Source organism: Ranitomeya variabilis, chromosome 8 (genome assembly GCF_051348905.1).
Source record: "Ranitomeya variabilis isolate aRanVar5 chromosome 8, aRanVar5.hap1, whole genome shotgun sequence".
In the NCBI taxonomy this organism is placed as follows: domain Eukaryota; kingdom Metazoa; phylum Chordata; class Amphibia; order Anura; family Dendrobatidae; genus Ranitomeya; species Ranitomeya variabilis.
In genome coordinates this window covers 195,858,110-195,875,624 of record NC_135239.1, presented here as the reverse complement: position 1 = coordinate 195,875,624, position 17,515 = coordinate 195,858,110, and the positions used below count along the sequence as shown (strand labels likewise).

Genomic DNA, 17,515 nt, shown 5'->3' with positions numbered 1-17,515 from the left:
CATAGCCTAGAGGTCATGCTACATTTTCCCTGTAAAAGGCTCTGTGCACATCACTAATATGGTAATCATATGCCACATACACCAAATGTACCAACTGGTCCCCATTTATCTGGCAGATGATAAAGAGAGCCCTTTTCACTAATGTTATGTGTAACGTGTAAGCACAAGACCCTAAAATATGATCTTCAGTTTAGAAACTGAAAACATATTTTGGCCTTCCTAAAGGGATAATACACACAGTGATGTCACAGTACAGGGATAATACACACAGTGATGTCACAGTACAGGGATAATACACACAGTGATGTCACAGTACAGGGATAATACACACAGTGATGACACAGTACAGGGATAGTACACACAGTGATGACACAGTACAGGGATAATACACACAGTGATGTCACAGTACAGGGATAATACACACAGTGATATCACAGTACAGTGATAATACAGACAGCGATGTCACAGTACAGGGATAATACACACAGTGATGTCACAGTACAGGGATAATATAGTGATGTCACAGTACAGGGATAATACACAGTGATGTCACAGTACAGGGATAATACACAGTGATGTCACAGTACAGAGATAATACACACAGTGATGTCACAGTACAGGGATAATACACACAGTGATGTCACAGTACAGAGATAATACACACAGTGATGTCACAGTACAGGGATAATACACACAGTGATGTCACAGTCACAGTACATGGATAATACATACAGTGATGTCACGGTACATGGATAATACACACAGTGATGTCACAGTACAGGGATAATACACACAGTGATGTCACAGTACAGTGATAATACACACAGTGATGTCACAGTACAGGGATAATACACACAGTGATATCACAGTACAGGGATAGTACACACAGTGATGACACAGTAGAGGGATAATACACACAGTGATGTCACAGTACAGGGATAGTACACACAGTGATGACAGTACAGGGATAATACACACAGTGATGTCACAGTACAGGGATAATACACACAGTGATATCACAGTACAGTGATAATACAGACAGCGATGTCACAGTACAGGGATAATACACACAGTGATGTCACAGTACAGGGATAATACACACAGTGATGTCACAGTACAGAGATAATACACACAGTGATGTCACAGTACAGGGATAATACACACAGTGATGTCACAGTACATGGATAATACATACAGTGATGTCACGGTACATGGATAATACACACAGTGATGTCACAGTACAGTGATAATACACACAGTGATGTAACAGTACAGGGATAATACACACAGTGATGTCACAGTACATGGATAATACACACAGTGATGTCACAGTACAGGGATAATACATACAGTGATGTCACAGTACATGGATAATACACACAGTGATGTCACAGTACAGGGATAATACACACAGTGATGTCACAGTTCATGGATAATACACACAGTGATGTCACAGTACAGTGATAATACATACAGTGATGTCACAGTACATGGATAATACACACAGTGATGTCACAGTACAGGGATAATACACACAGTGATGTCACAGTACATGGATAATACACACAGTGATGTCACAGTACAGGGATAATACACACAGTGATGTCACAGTACATGGATAATACACACAGTGATGTCACAGTACAGTGATAATACACACAGTGATGTCACAGTACAGGGATAATACACACAGTGATGTCACAGTACATGGATAATACAGTGATGTCACAGTACAGTGATAATACACACAGTGATGTCACAGTACAGGGATAATACGCACAGTGATGTCACAGTACAGGGAGAATACACACAGTGATGTCACAGTACAGGGATAATACACACAGTGATGTCACAGTACAGGGATAATACACAGTAATGTGACAGTATAGAGATAATTGACAAAGTTATCTACAGGGATAGTAAATAGTGATGTCATAGTGCCGAGGTAATACACAGTGATATCACAGTACAGGGATAATACACACAGTGATGTCACTGAACAGGGATAATACACACAGTGATGTCACTGAACAGGGATATTGCTGTAACATCACAATATTGTGAGCCTTCGCGGGCAGGGTCCTCTCTCCTCCTGTACCAGTTGTGACTTGCATTGTTCAAGATTAATTGTACTTGTTTTTATTATGTATACCCCTCCTCACATGTAAAGCATCATGGAATAAATGGCGCTATAATAATAAATAATAATAATAAAATAGGAAGAAAATATACTGATGTCACATGCAGGTGTAATGCACACATGACGTCACAGGAATAATGTAAAATGTGATTTCAGCAGCCGGCTAACCATGGGTTTCTATGGTAAAACCAGGGCAAAATTATACTCCTTCCCTTCCCCTTTAATTGCTTATGTCACGTGACTGCTGGAGGACACAATGCCGACTTCAGAAGATAAAGAAATGGGAAGTCTGAAGGTATTTTTTTTTATTTTCAGTTCAGGCTGCACAGGCGAGCTATACAGAAGGGGTTTTCTAGTAGTGTTTGTTGCATAATTAATCATGCCCACAATCCATACAATTCGCAAAAGTGGCAAGAGTAGTGTCAAATAATCAAAAGTCATACATTTTTGGTTTGTTGACTTTTATTTATTTATTCATTAAGGCATACTCTAGGTATAGCATTTTACCGTGCCATTTGTGAGATGCTATATTTTATTATTCTTTTTTTCCCCCCTCTGTAAACATATGCTAAATAAAGGAATTTGTTTTTGGCCTCTCAAATAAAGAAAATGACACCAAAAATGCAGGTGACTTTATAAAACACAATCATTTAAAAACACACTAAAAACACTAAAAATTACAGAAAAACACTGCCAAAAAATGGGTAATTTGAGCCGAGGGTAAAAACGGCATTAAAAAAGTGCAGAAATCCACGAGCCGACGGCTACATCTGACCCCAACATAATATAAATGTTCACACAAAACTCTTTCACGTTGATTCTGCTCCAAAATCCACATAAAAAAACCCTTCAAATTCTTGTTGAACAAACTTTGTCTCTTCATTTCAATGAGAAAACACATCTTCAGTGCTCAGTCCTTGCAGTGTTTCTGCTTTAAAACACTACAAATTTGGAAAAATCCACATCCAAAAACCACATAAGGGTTTGTTCACACAGTCTTTTTGCTGGGGGTTTTGGAGCTGAAACTGACCAGAAACACCAAGTTTTTTTAGGAGGATTTGGAGAGTTTTCACTCAGTTTCTGCTCAAAATTCTCCTAAAAAAACCCAACTGATTGTACCCTAAAAAAAAGTTTTTGGAACTTTTTTTATAGATGGTTTTGGTGTATGGGATGTTTTTTTCTGCATCTAGTCATCCGTGGTTAAATATGGAGTGTTTGGGGTTTTTCCCAAGTAGAAACAGCACAAGCAGGGACAGCCGAACAAACAGACAATCCCTCCATGTGTTGTGACTGTCAAACAGCGGCGAGACATGCAGGTGCGGGGACTCGAACATGGTTTTCGAGCACACGGTAGACACTCGAGCATGCTCAGATAACACCTTACCCCAGCACGTTCGATGATCACTAGTGTGCACTCTTTCATAAATTCGGGGCGTCTGACTCCAGCACGCATGTGAACAACGTCAGTCATTTGACTGTGTTCACACAGATTATTGTGAATTTTTGACATGGCTTTATGCGTATCTGGAAAGGTTTTCCAGCAAAAAAAAAAATAAAAGCTACCGCTGTACAGCATATTATAATTAAAAATACATCAAAAGCAAATGAGAAAAAAAAAGCATCCAACTGCGACAAAAAAAATGTTTCACCAATGTCTTTTAGAAGTGGATTTTAGGTGGGGCATTTCAGTCTGAAAAAGTCAGAGAAAAACCCTGCAAGTGAATGTTTAAAGGCGACATTTAGACACTGGTGCAGCCGTCCAGTTTTCCCAGGTAAGGCCGCTACCGAAAAACGGCCGTAGTCTAGAGATAAATCGCATCCACTTTACTGGAATTCTGGGTTTTCGATGCAGCATCAAAAACTCATGGTGGGCACAGAGCCTAAGGCCATGGTCACACGTTCAGTATCTGGTCAGTATTTTACATCAGTGTTTGTAAGCCAAAACCAGGAGTGGTGACGAGGTTCTATTATACTTTTCCTCTGATTGTTCCACTCCAGAGTTTGGCTTACAAATATTGATGGAAAATACTGACTGAATACTGTGACTTGTAGTCACATGACCGCACGCCGCTGACGGAGAATCCTCACAGTGCGCACCATGCCAGGATTCTCCTGTGATTTACATACATGCGGTCACATGTCGACTAGACTTGTATGATCTCACACAATGAGAGTGTATCAAGTGAAGCGAGACACAACTAGTCGTAATGTGGCCGGAAGTATGCAAATCACATACTTGTAGTCACATGACCGCACGCCACCGGAGAATCCTCACAGTGCGCACCATGCCAGGATTCTCCTGTGATTTACATACATGCGGTCACATGCCGACTACACTTGTACGATGTCACACAATGCAAGTGTATCAAGTGAAGCCAGACATGTCTAGTCGGAATGTGGCCAGAAGGATGAAAATCGTATACTTATAGTCACATGACCACATGCCGCCGGAGAATCCTCACAGTGCCCACCATGCCAGGATTCTCCTGCGATTTACATACATGCGGCCATATGACGACTAGACTTGTACGATCTCACACAATGCAAGTGTATTAAGTGAAGTGAGACACAACTAGTCGGAATGTGGCCGGAAGTATGCAAATCACACACTTGTAGTCACATAACCGCACGCCGCCGGAGAATCCTCACAGTGCGCACCAGGATTCACCAGTCTGCAGTCACACAGAGCGACCGAACGCTTGTAGCCTAAAGCCCGGACAAAAAAAAAGCTGTCTGTCCTTAAATGGATTCCTCTTGATAAAAAGAAATAGTCATTTTTCCTCCTCCAAAAATCTCCATGTGACCCTCTCCCTAGCCTCATTCATTGGGCAAATTTGGGGCTTTTTTTCAGGCAAAAACACCCAAGAATTGCCATGTTAAAACAGCACTTTAGGGGCGTTTTCCCATTGAAATTTGAAGCGTTTTTTTTCATCTGGATTGTGGCGCATAATCTGCTCCAAAATACGAGAAAAAACCCTCTGTGTGAACAGGGACGTTTACAAAAAAAATTGTTGGGAAAAAGCCCAAACAGCTGTGAAGTGATCCATCAGGTGTGAGGTTCTGGCAGAGCCGGTCTGTGCCTCCCTCAGGTGTGAGGAGGAGGAGGAGGTCGCGCTGCGCCGGTCGCTGCCGGCAGTCACGGACCCGGAGCCACGGACCGGCAGTGACACAGCGCGCAGTCACTGTGGTGGGCGATGTGCTGCACAGCTGAGGGGGCGTCCTGCCTGCACCGTGTCCTCCAGGTCCCCCTCCTCTATGTCCCCGGCGAGGTGGAGCCTCACACACGGAAACCCGGCTCCTGCCTCACTTCATTGATGAGAGAGAAGCGAGAGAGCTGAGAGCAGCACCGAGAGACCCCCACTCCTTCCCTGAGGACCCCCACACCTTCCCTGAGGACCCCCTCACCTTCCCTGAGGAACATGTTCAGCAAGAGTTCCTGGAGGAGACATTCCGGCAGATCTGTGAGTACTGCTACCTTGCTGCTGCTGCAGAACATCTTGCAAGGGTCATCTTGCAATCTAGTGAGTCTGACATCCTGGGATTTGTAGTCCACAGGCTGCTGCTGTCCTGCAGATGCAGAACCTCTTTCCGATTAATCCAGCTTTTTCTGCTGGGACTTGTAGTTCACTTGCAGCTTGTTTACTCTTTACCTGTCACCTGCTGGGGATTATAGTCCCACAACAGTAACTTTTGGACTGCAACTCGCGTTCCTGCTGCAGAACATCTTGGCAAGGTTGCACTATATCAGGTTTCCAACCTGTGTCTAGTTAAACAAGTTTATGATATGCTGGTAAATATAGTTGTGTGGCTGCTGCAGAACCTCTTGGCCACATCTAGTGTTAAACCTACTGGGACTTGTAGTCCCATAGAAGTTGAACAATTACAGTTTGTAGATAGAAATTATGTAGTAATTATTTACCAATTAGGACTATAGGGCCTGGCCTCAACTCAACCTGATGATACAGTGTGTTTTGTAGAGGTGGAAGCTGCTGCAGAACATCTTGGCCAATATTGACATATTCGGCAAATATTCCCATAAAAGTTGAAGAGGTTGTAGGTAACGTTCTGGACTTTTAGGACTATGCTGCAGTGTCCTCTACCTAGTAATATGATTTGGTTTGCAGGTGCAAGCTGCTGCAGAACATCTTGTCGATATTTCTGAACTAAATCCTAATTTGTGCTGCTAGATTTGATCAATAATTGAGCTAATATTAGGTGACACATGATACAGGAGGCTAAATGCTGGGACCCCCATCATCCACAGGGTACCAGGTTCCTCATTCCCAGTGGCTGCACATATGAGGTGACACCATTATTGGGATTGTCCAGCTTTGTTAGCGCCCTCTTAGGCTGTGTTTGGTATTGCAGTTCAGTCATAGCTCTTTTTAATGTAGAGTGATTATTTGGGGATTTAGGGGTCCTAAAGTTGGTGCCCCCCTGCACCATAACATCAGTTTTATATTAATATTTACATAATATATGTTCATTGTTGTGAATATCATTTATATGCATATCTCACCCATCAGTTGTCCATTACACCAAAGAAGGCAACATTGACTGTGACACATAAGGCCAAAAATTGCTTTATGCTGCTGCTCCACCGCATGGGGGTGCATTATGATCCACAAAGTATTGCAACTGCGACAAACAAGTTGCAAAAAAAAAAATCCAACTGGTTCTGATTCTTTGTCGCGGTACCTAGCGGGTCACAATGTGACCCCATTCACCTGCATTATAGAAGCAGCTGTTTCGTGGCCAGAGCTCGATGTGTAGTCCCAGCTTAAAGGAAAATGACTATTTTCACAGCGAGAGGGTCCTAACTGTTGGTGCCCCCCAATGATTTGTTTTTTCTTTAACTCTCTTTTATATAGCGCCGTTATTTCCACGCCACTTTACAGACATCATCACTGTCCCCATCGGGGCTCACAATCTACAATCCCTATCAGTATGTCTTTGGAGTGTGGGGGGAAATCGGAGAACCTGGAGCAAACATGGGGAGAAAATAGTAACTCCTTGGTGGTATATGAACCCAGGAGCCCAGCGCCGAAAAGCAACAGTGCTAACCACTGAGCCACCAGACAGTGCTAACCACTGAGCCACCATCCAGTGCTAACCACTGAGCCACCATACAGGGCTAACCACTAAAAGTGTAAATGTCTAAAAGTCGTCCAATACTCGTCCTATCACTTTTGTTTTGGTTTTGTATGATTGCCATTTAATGCCTGTCAATATTTACGGCTGAATCTGACATTTACCTGCTCATCGCTTGTCACAAATCCTGCCGGTTAATTCTCAAATCCCTAAAGAGCAGCCATGATGTGGAGGAGAAGAAAGGGAGCTGCACCTGACTCCAGCCATAATGTCATTAGCGCAGAGCACAATGCCCCGGCTTCAATAATTCAGCCGCCTTCATTCACTACGCCATACGGATGGCCTTTCCTTTCAGACATGTTGTAAATAACCCGACTGCTGCCACTTTATAACTACAAACAGCCTGGGAAGTAGCAAAGCAACATAACCAAAGTATAAAATAATACAAGGAAAAACTTCTGTGTGACTTTATGCAAACGATTGTGGAGGATTGCAGCAAGATAATGGGTAAAAGCGGCGGTATTTTTAATTTTATACTTTACAGCTTGTTACAAAGATGAGCTGCCACCTCTGCCGTCTTATCAGAGGCGACCAAGTCTCCTAGACGAGGAGCGCGTGCTTACAAACTTTTTGCTGTAGAGCTTGTAAGTGCTGCTCTGAGGCTGTCAGGATCCGCCCATGTGCTCCTCCGATGCTGCCTCTGCTTGTGAAAGTGCACAGTTGGGATTAGTAGTGGCACAACTATGCCACTGAATCGTCAGGAGGAGCACACCGTTCCCCAGCAAGCAAGAAGCTGGTTGGCAGAAGAAAAAAAATACAAAATAAACGCCCTCCCCCTACTAGGATAATATTCAGTTTGGACCTTTGCTGATATTGGATTTTTTTGGTGCATTTATCCATATTAGAAATTAACATTCAATTCAACATTTCTCCTCTGTTTGCTCCCATTTCATTAGGATACTATTTGTTGTGTTTTTTGGTATTTTTAATTTTTGTGTTTTTTTTACCATTGACTTGAACGGTTAGCGTTTTTGCTTCAGATTTTACTCATAGTATCGAGTGGTGAAAAATCTGTACAAAAAATGCCGTGTTTTTCCTTTCCTTAACCCCATAATTGTAATAAAAATGCACATATTTTTTTTTCCTTGTTTTTTTATATCTTGTTACAAATTGTATCTGCAAACACCAAATGATGGGAAGCTGCAGACAGCCAACGGATTCTGCAAGAAAAATGTAAGGCTGTGTTTACACATTGCATTTGTAGCGGATTTTATTCCTGAACTTGCATTTCTGCAAATCTGCTCAGATTTTCTGCACTTTCTTTATGCATTTTCGGTGCTTAAATTCACCAAAAATGCACCAAAAGAATGCTAGGATAGCTGATTAACCTGCAGATTGAGTCTCCTGTTAAACCTGTGCTTTTCCGCAGCAGAAATTGACATGCTGAGGATTTAAAAAATGCAGCAAAATCCCATTTTTACACTCATCCCGGACAAAAAAAAAATGCAGCACGTGGATGAGATTACTTTACAATTTTATATACTTCGCTGCACCTTAAAATGATGGGTATTCTAAGTATTAAACTCGCCCTGTGTAAACATAGCCCAATTCTGCATGGCAGCCATTAAGATGAGTGGCTGTTCATATACACAAGGACGTCTTGAGACCACCAGAACAAGAGACGCTCATTCAGAGTGGCCTTTCAGTTCTGGCTCATAGAGGGGTCCTTATTGGGGGACTCCTCTGTATCCTCCTCTGTCCCTACGTACTAACACAGCATATAAATGAGAGGGGCCTTCAAGAGACGACCATTTTTAAAATGGGGGGTATGATAAGATGTTATATGTCCTTCCTTATCCCATGTAACAAAATTGTGATTTTATACCGTATTCCATCCCAAAAAATGGCTTGTCTGAAATTCGATAAAGCGGATTTTTCGGAAAATCCCAATTGCATGTCGGCTTAATAGATCTTTGTAAGGAACGAAGCGGAGACGCGTGTGTGTTAAGGGGGTTGTCTTATTTTTATTGGTTGACTTCAATATATAGAATTGTTTCTTATGTTGACAAAACACCTTTAAAGGGGGGTATGGTATTTGTAGGGGATCTCATGGTAAAATAGTTCGGAAGTACTACCGTTCCCCACCGTCGATGCAGTCTTATAACTAACGGCGGGAGGTTTACACGGCACGATCCAGACCATTTAATGGCCTTATACAATTCAGGTCGACGAACTTTGCACAGAATGATCGTTAATATGATCGTTCTGAGCATATAAAATATCCTATTATCGGCAGCACATCTCCTGTTTACTGTGCCGACGAGAACGATGATTTTTAAATTCTGGCGAAACGCTCGTTCTTCAGGTGTTTACCTGCCTGGTTCGATGGGCCGATGGTTGTTTCTAGGAACACTTGTTCCACGATTTCTTGGAGATAGGTCTCTGTATTGGTGGCAGTTGTGTGCGTTACTTAAGGAGTGAGCAGACGTAAAGGGCAGTCATGCCGAAAAGCGATTCTACGGTCAGACCGTAATAGGAGAAGGTAATATGATCGGCCCATGTTTATATTCCATTGTGTCCAGTGAAACCTAACAATTTACACCAAAAGTCCTGCTGGCTGGATATGACTGTACGATGTAGGAGACACAAAGAACAGGAAACGAGCATCTCATGAACTTGACACAGGAATAGTTACCTATGAACGGAGTCTTTAATTACTTAAAAGGGAGTTCTCCTCTTTAAAAGTTCCCTTGATCATAAGCTGAGACCTCCAGCGATCATCAGTGATCTGTAAGGGAACCTTGAAGTATGTGTTCAATATTCCTGCAGCGCCTCCACAGGCAAAAACTTAGCATTACACAGTGTCCATTCATATCAATTCCTCCAGAGCAAGAGACTGCTCTCCCTTAGGACCAAAGATCTTGATCGGAGGATTATAAAGGGTTTTCCCATCTGGCCCAAATACAGTGATCAAAAATGAGCCTGTAATTCTGTTATCTTGCCAGGATTTGCCATAGTCCAGGTTGTATGACGAAAGCTGCCATTTTTCACAGAATGCCTGGCCACACGACGCCGGTCTCCCCATCTGGTGATTGCACTGTATACCCTTGTGCAGTCCAAGCTCTCCTGCATCTTTTATTAAACCCACATTTTTATCGTCTCCTGGTTTCCGTCCTGTTCCTTGTTATCCGTGTATTTATTTCATCAGGCGGAGTTGTGTATTTTTATTGGCCTTGTGTATCCCACAAATCTGCACTTCCCTTTGCATTAGATAAAATTGTTAACAGAGATCCGAAAGGAAAAAAAAAATAACTTGGGACATTGAAGCCAAAAGACTGGAGCGCAGTGAAATTGCCGTAATCCGGCTCTTCTCCGTCCTGGCAATATTTGTAGACTGCTGGAATATTACATAATGCAAAAATGATCTAATTGCTGCTAATTTATTTCTAGGGTTGTGAACCCTCATTTTGCTGCAGTTCCTCCTGTTCCGAAAAGCGGTCATTGTTTTTTTTTTTTCCAACTTCCTGCTGCAGACTCGAGCCCCACTTAGAACATTATTTTCCTATGTTCTAAATCCGCCGCATAGAAATAACAGGTTTGATCGTATGCTTTTTTTGTGACTTGCTTGTTGTGGGTGCAGAACCTTGTATGTCGCAGTGTGACCACATTCACATGCATTCAGCTGAAATGTAGCAGCAGAGTACTTCGATGTTTGGTTGTGTGACCAGTGTTGCCCCAGCCAACTATCCTTTGTTGGTAGTTTGTGTAAATGGTCCATAAACCATTGGGCAGTTTTTGGAAACTTTTTTTAAAATTTGCACACCCAATGGCAAACCTTATGGCTGTGTTCAAGCAGATTAGAGCAACACGGTGGCTCAGTGGTTAGCATTAGGGGTCCTGGGCTCAAATCCCACCAAGGACAACATCTGCAAAGAGTTGTATGTTCTCCCCGTGTTTGCATGGGTTTCCTCCGGATTCTTCAGTTTCCGCCAACATTCCAAAAACATACAGATAGGGAAATTAGATTATGAGCCCCAATGGGGACAGCGATGATGATGTCTGTAAATCATTGCGGAATATGATGGCGCTATATAAGCAATGTATATCTCGCAGGTGAGTAATTTTCAGTATGATACATAGGAAGAAAACAAAATCTGCATGGAAAATGAGCATGTTGCTGATTTTAAATGGTGGAATCTGACCTTTTGGTAAAAGCCTAAAGATCCATCACTGCGCATTTACTGTGGACTTTAACTAATTTTCTTAGCGCCACTTTCTTTGTACGGAAGTGATTATTTGCAAATGATCTGCAGATTGTAAGAAACATTAGAGCTTGAAACCCTCCATCTAGGGGACCGCCAAAGGTCATCGCTCATTCACACCATGATAGTTTTGCACAGTCTTTTTTTTTTGGGGGGGGGAGTGAAATTTGATTCTAGAAGGGTTAATTACACAGGCGCTCTTATTTACTCCTGAGAATCGCTCCCATAATGCTTGGCGGTGACTTGGAGACCAGTTCACGGCTTTTGTGATGTAAATTTGGAGACTTTCACTGTCTTTGCTTTTTCTTTACTTTTCTGTTTGACTTTTCACTCCGTCGTGTCCTCCTTTGACTTGACGGATTGAATGGATTCGGATTGGAACTGTGCCTCACCGCCGACTTGTCTTGGATGCATTCTGCTTGCTGTCAACATATAAAACAAGTCTATTTCTTAAATTGGGCTTTTTTTTTCTACCCCCCATTAAACAACGTCTATAATGCTGCACCTGTCGTCTCATCAAAGGATCTGTGTTGCATAACGAAGCTCTTACTGACAGATCTGAAACGTCCTGTAGGCAAAATGATATAGAACCGAATGTAACAGTGCGGAGAACTGATACATTGTATTTTATAAACAAGTACAAATATGGAAAAAAATGTGTAAATTGGAATAGTTAAAGGGCCAATACCTTGTAACTTTATTTAATTTACATTGTATCTTTTAAATTTTAGGGGTGTTCCTACCAATGACATTGATATTATGGCTATTTGATAAATTATCAATGTCTGATTGATGGAATCTGAATTCTGGGACCACATCTGATCCGAATGAGCATTGTCTTCTTCTGCTTTTGGCACCACTCTAGTACAGGCGCTGTGCAGGAATTGGCTTCCAGATTTATTTGGTAGGGCATCAATGTATAGGTAGGAAGACCCCTTTTAAATATTATGCACAACAGTTGAAGATAGGTTGTAACCCAGCCAACTAGAGACAGGGGTCCGGTCCTGGGGAGAATTCGCTCAGAGGTTTGTATGATTGATGCGGGCAACTGGGCAGCGTGCTGAGAGAGAGTATTACCGTTGATAGGTCTCTCTCTTTATGGATAATAGGGTGCATTAAAATTAAAGGCGAGGTATGATTTAATAGGGACCCTGTGATACAGCCCTAGATTATTTATTTTTTGAGCACCATTGATTCCATGGTGCTGTACATGAGAAGGTGGTTACATACAAAGTACAGATACAAACTAACAATGACAGACTGGTACAGAGGGGAGAGGATACAGTATAATGCACTTACCATAGTCCTTGATATTGTATACTGAACCCCCCCATAGTCCTCCATATAGAACAATGTAAACCCCATAGTATAATGCACCCCACAGTCCTTCATATAGTATAATGCACTCCCTATAGTCCTCCGTATAGTATAATGCACAGCCCATATCCTCCCTATAGTATAATGTACTCCCCATAGTCCTCAATATAGTATAATGCATCCCATAGCCTCCATATTGTATAATGCACCCCCATAGTCCTCCATATAGAAACCGTACACCCCATAGTATAATGCACCCCACAGTCCTTTTATATAGTATAATGCACTCCCTATAGTCCTCCGTATAGTATAATGCACAGCCCATATCCTCCCTATAGTATAATGTACCCCCCATAGTCCTCAATATAGTATAATGCATCCCATAGCCTCCATATTGTATAATGCACCTCCCATAGACCTCCTTATAGTACAATGCACTCCCTATAGTATAACACAACCCACAGTCCTTCATATAGTATAATGCATTCCCTATAGTCCTCAATACAGTATAATGCAGCCCCCTCACAGAATATAATGCAGCCTCCCCACAGTCCTTCAGTATTATGGTCACCACGTACTCAATGATATATAATAAAACAAGCAAAATACAATATATGCCTCTCTTACTCGTTTCCCCACTGCTCTGGTGTCTGCAGGTGCGTTGGAGGCAGAGGGGGAATAATGGGAGAGGTAGTGTCATCTGACGCTCTCCTCCATCATTGCTTTCAGTTGTATCGGCTTCTATGATGCTGACACAGTTGAATGTGGGGCAGGGGCTGCCGCTGGGACTGGCCCACCTGACTCACAGTACCCATAGCGGTCGCGTGGTGTGCCCCTATTAGCGGCACGCCACTGGCTGAGGGTCCCTGAGAGAGTGGGGGCCCTAGGCAAAAGCCCAGGATGCCTGCCCCGATGCTTGCTTATATATCACCATCATATTCTGCAGTGCTTTATAATGAGAACATACAACCTCCTTGTAGATATTGACCTTGATGGGATTTGTACCCAGGACCCCAGCACTGCAAAGGAACAGTGTTTAGCACTGAGCCACCGTGTCGCACATAATTTGTCCTAAACTTTCGGAGTTCCCCATTCAGCTATGCTATGTTTTATATGGGGAGAGGGGATAAGGTTGTGTCTGGCAGTACTGTATCTCCTGTAGAAATAATAGTCAAGCATGTCAAAGAGTTGGGACACCCTCATACACATTAATAGCTTATTGTCAATATTTCATAGCCAACTTACTGACCTCTGCGGGTCCGACCACTGGGATGCCTCCCCCACCACCCACCACCACCACCACCACTCCATTCATTGTTTAAAGAACTTCTGGAAATAGTTGAATGATGTGCATGGGGGAAACTTGCCAGTGTGGGAAGAACCTTTTTAAATAGTGGTCTGAACGTGCTGAAATCAGTGGGGTCATTAGACTTGGAGATTTACTAATGACCTCAGATTACAAGATGAATGTAACGGACACTTAACCTTTTGGCTCAGGCCATTTTGTGATTGGTGCGTTTTTTTGGGAGACAGATTTCACATGATTATGTGCAGCATATTCACATATAAACATTTACACAGTTAAAAGATAATTGCAATGATTGATCTGACTGCCATTTATAAGCAGCATAGTGTCATTTCACCACATCACAGCACCCGGGACCGCGAGTACCGACACTGGTGGAACGTAGCCAGCACAGAGGGTGAGTATAGGTTTGTTTATTTTATCAGGGCCGAACATTTAGTTTAACATGGGGTTGTCCTAGTAGTGGACAACCCCTTTAAGATGATAAAAACTTTGGGAGGAGTGCTGCTTTAAGGAGCTATAATGCGTATCCAAGGGCCTCACCCTCTTTTGCTTCCATCATCTTTTCTCAGATTTTACTGGGTGAGATGATGTTGCTGTATGGTGATGACACATGCAGTGGGTGAAATAAGTATTGAACACGTCACTGATTTTCTAAGTAAATATATTTCTAAAGGTGCTAATGACATGAAATTCTCACCAGGTGTCAGTAACAACTAATTCAAACCACAGATGTCCATAAATTGTTATATGTAATAATGAGAAATTACCCAAGGAAAAGTGTAACTCTATTGCCGGTGCCCCTGCATGGTTCTCCTTCCACCTCCATGCATGGGACGCCGGCATACTCACCGCCTCAGCCTTTTCTTTAACACATGACATGCAGAAAAGCCAAAATTAAAGCATTGTTGATGTTATGGACGACATCGAAGAACAGAGCCGCTGTAATTGTCTTTGTTTCCTATTGGCAGATTACAGCTTTTGCCGAACCGGAGCGTGGACAACCATGTAATGCCTGCGGTGACCGCTGTCCTGGACTGGCCTTACATCAGTGGAGGTAAGAAAGGTTCCTTTTATCACAATACTTGTAAAAAAAAAAAGAATTGATGCATTAGAGCTCCATGATCTGAATGTTAAAATAATTAGTTCCATTGTAAGGCTCTAAAGAATGGAAATAATTCTGAGATCCTGAAGTTATTTCCCCACACCCATACTTGCTGGAGAGAAGTTCTCACCTCCTTTTTAATCTTAGGGATGCAACCAATCTATAAGTGTGGTCCTCTCTCTCCAGGGGCCCTGTAGCTGCCACATTGGCTACCTCTTCGGTACAGACGCCCTTTAACCCAATGTGTCAACAAAAGAGTGATTAAGTTATATGGCTGCTATGGAAGTAATATCAGTGCTTGCTGAAGCTGAATGGTGACTCTTTATTCTGCATTCTTCATTTTTTGTAACGTTTATAAAGAGTTTTCTGAAAAAGAAGAATAAGGTCAGAGGTGTTTATGTAGCGGCTGCTGAAAGTGGCAAACTGTGCGGCAATGGGAATAGTAGTAATAATGATGCCAAAGGTGACTGCATAATTCATTATTCCTGTATTTGAAGTGTGGGACTGCAGGAGTGAATCGCTGCAGGAAGGCTCGCACGCTTTCGGCTTTCCGTTAAATAATACATTGACTTTCTTGGTTATGTAGGGGCACGCTTTACTGCAGACTCGCTGAAAAAAAAAATATTGCTTTTGAGGAATGTAACACTAATAAAAAGTAACTAAGTGAAATATCAAATCGATTTATTGTTTAATTAAACACGAATGGACATAGCGACTTTGGCTGCTCTACGGGTCGCACCGCCAAAAATGGCTGCCAAGTCACAGCATAGTGCAAGCGAATTGTGACCTGCAAGGAACCTCGACAAGCAAGTCACAAAAAGTCCAATAGGGCACAACTTTTTGTGACTTACTAGCAGGCTGTTTATACTCTTACATTATGCTGTAATGTAGCAGCAATATACTGCCATAAACTTTAATTGGGAATGCAGTGTGTAAACCCATCTCCAGATCCCATGGGGTCCTCGAATCTGTGTTTTTACTTTAGATTAGGGTGGGACTCTTAGCCATCAAGCCCATTTGACATATCCTGTAAACATGGAAACATCCCTTTAATATACTTTTATTATGATATCTAGTTATAGGGACCTAATTGCTAGTTGTATTGAAGTTTTAGATTTATAAGTCCCCATATAAACCACTGACACACATTTAGGTGGTAGTTGTCAAAATCGTATCCTTTTGCTGTGTAACTACTGGAGAGCGCTAGCATGTTGATTTTAATATACATATTGGTATGAAGTCCATGTTATTTTTCCATATTGATTACATTTGGCCATATTATGTAGGCATTCACACAAAAAACATTGCTTTTAGAGGAGAATGAAGTACACAGAGTGCCTATAGGTCCATATCAGGCTTGGACTGGCCCGCAGGAGAACAGGAGAATCCTCCGGTGGCCCACCACCCGCTTATATGAGCAGTACTTGGCACAATAGACTTGATTCACTATGTACAGACAAAGGCGACATTTTATTCATTGAACAATCAACCCAGATTATTGCTATGGAGACTTGTGAATGGGGATAAAATCATATTTATATGTAGCTGAAAAGTTGGGTCCTGAAGTTGATGTCACTGGTGGGCCCTTGGCACCCCAGTCTGACACTAGTCCATATTATGGTACAGTAGGGACTAGGTGAGTTGCCGTATGGGCTTCTTGATTGCTCCTATCATCCAAATGGCTCAATATTTTTGGGGGACTGTTTGGGCTAAAAGTAGAGTAGATGTGTCTACTGATTCTATGCTTCCCTATGGTAACCTACTAAGGTCCCCTTTGTTGTCATTCACGAGGCCCGGTTTATGTCTTTGCTCTGTATAGTCATTTATAATAACCAGAACACCGGAGTATTTAGTATTTCTAGAGTTTCCGGGTCTAAGATTCTGACTGTTCAAATAAAAAGTTTATTTGCTGCCATAAATTCATTGTGTGCACCTGTCACCATGAATAAACAGTCTCTGAACCTATGAAGTAGAAGATTGTCAGAGTTTCATGTATTGTGTACGTTGCAGAACTTTTCCATTATTTTCCCCCCCATTTTTCACTCTACCTCATCCTGTCTAATTGGTGCTGGAAATATATGGGAAAAGATGTCTCGGCCTAGTCTGAATGGTTGGCACCAGTGATCTTACTAGATTACTCAGACCCTTAGACCCCCAACGTGAAGGGGATCGTATCTCCCTCATTATCCAGGTTTATCTCCAAAATATCAAGACCGTATGGAGAATTTGACCGTTGGCAACTCTGTACCCTTCTTGTTGTGCCATACTTGCCTAGTGAAGGCCAAAAGATTGTC

General features: G+C 42.2%; 1 protein-coding gene across 1 annotated transcript in view; it reads left to right on the top strand.

Annotated features, from left to right (window-relative positions):
* Positions 1-5,210: 5,210 nt before the first annotated feature.
* PRICKLE2 (prickle planar cell polarity protein 2) overlaps positions 5,211-17,515 on the top strand; it is a 237,852-nt gene continuing 225,547 nt past the window's right edge. The window contains exons 1-2 of the mRNA XM_077275936.1: positions 5,211-5,601; positions 15,088-15,173. Of these exons, the coding sequence (XP_077132051.1) occupies positions 5,560-5,601; positions 15,088-15,173 (128 nt within the window). The 5' untranslated portion in view covers positions 5,211-5,559. The remainder of the gene's footprint in view (positions 5,602-15,087; positions 15,174-17,515) is intronic.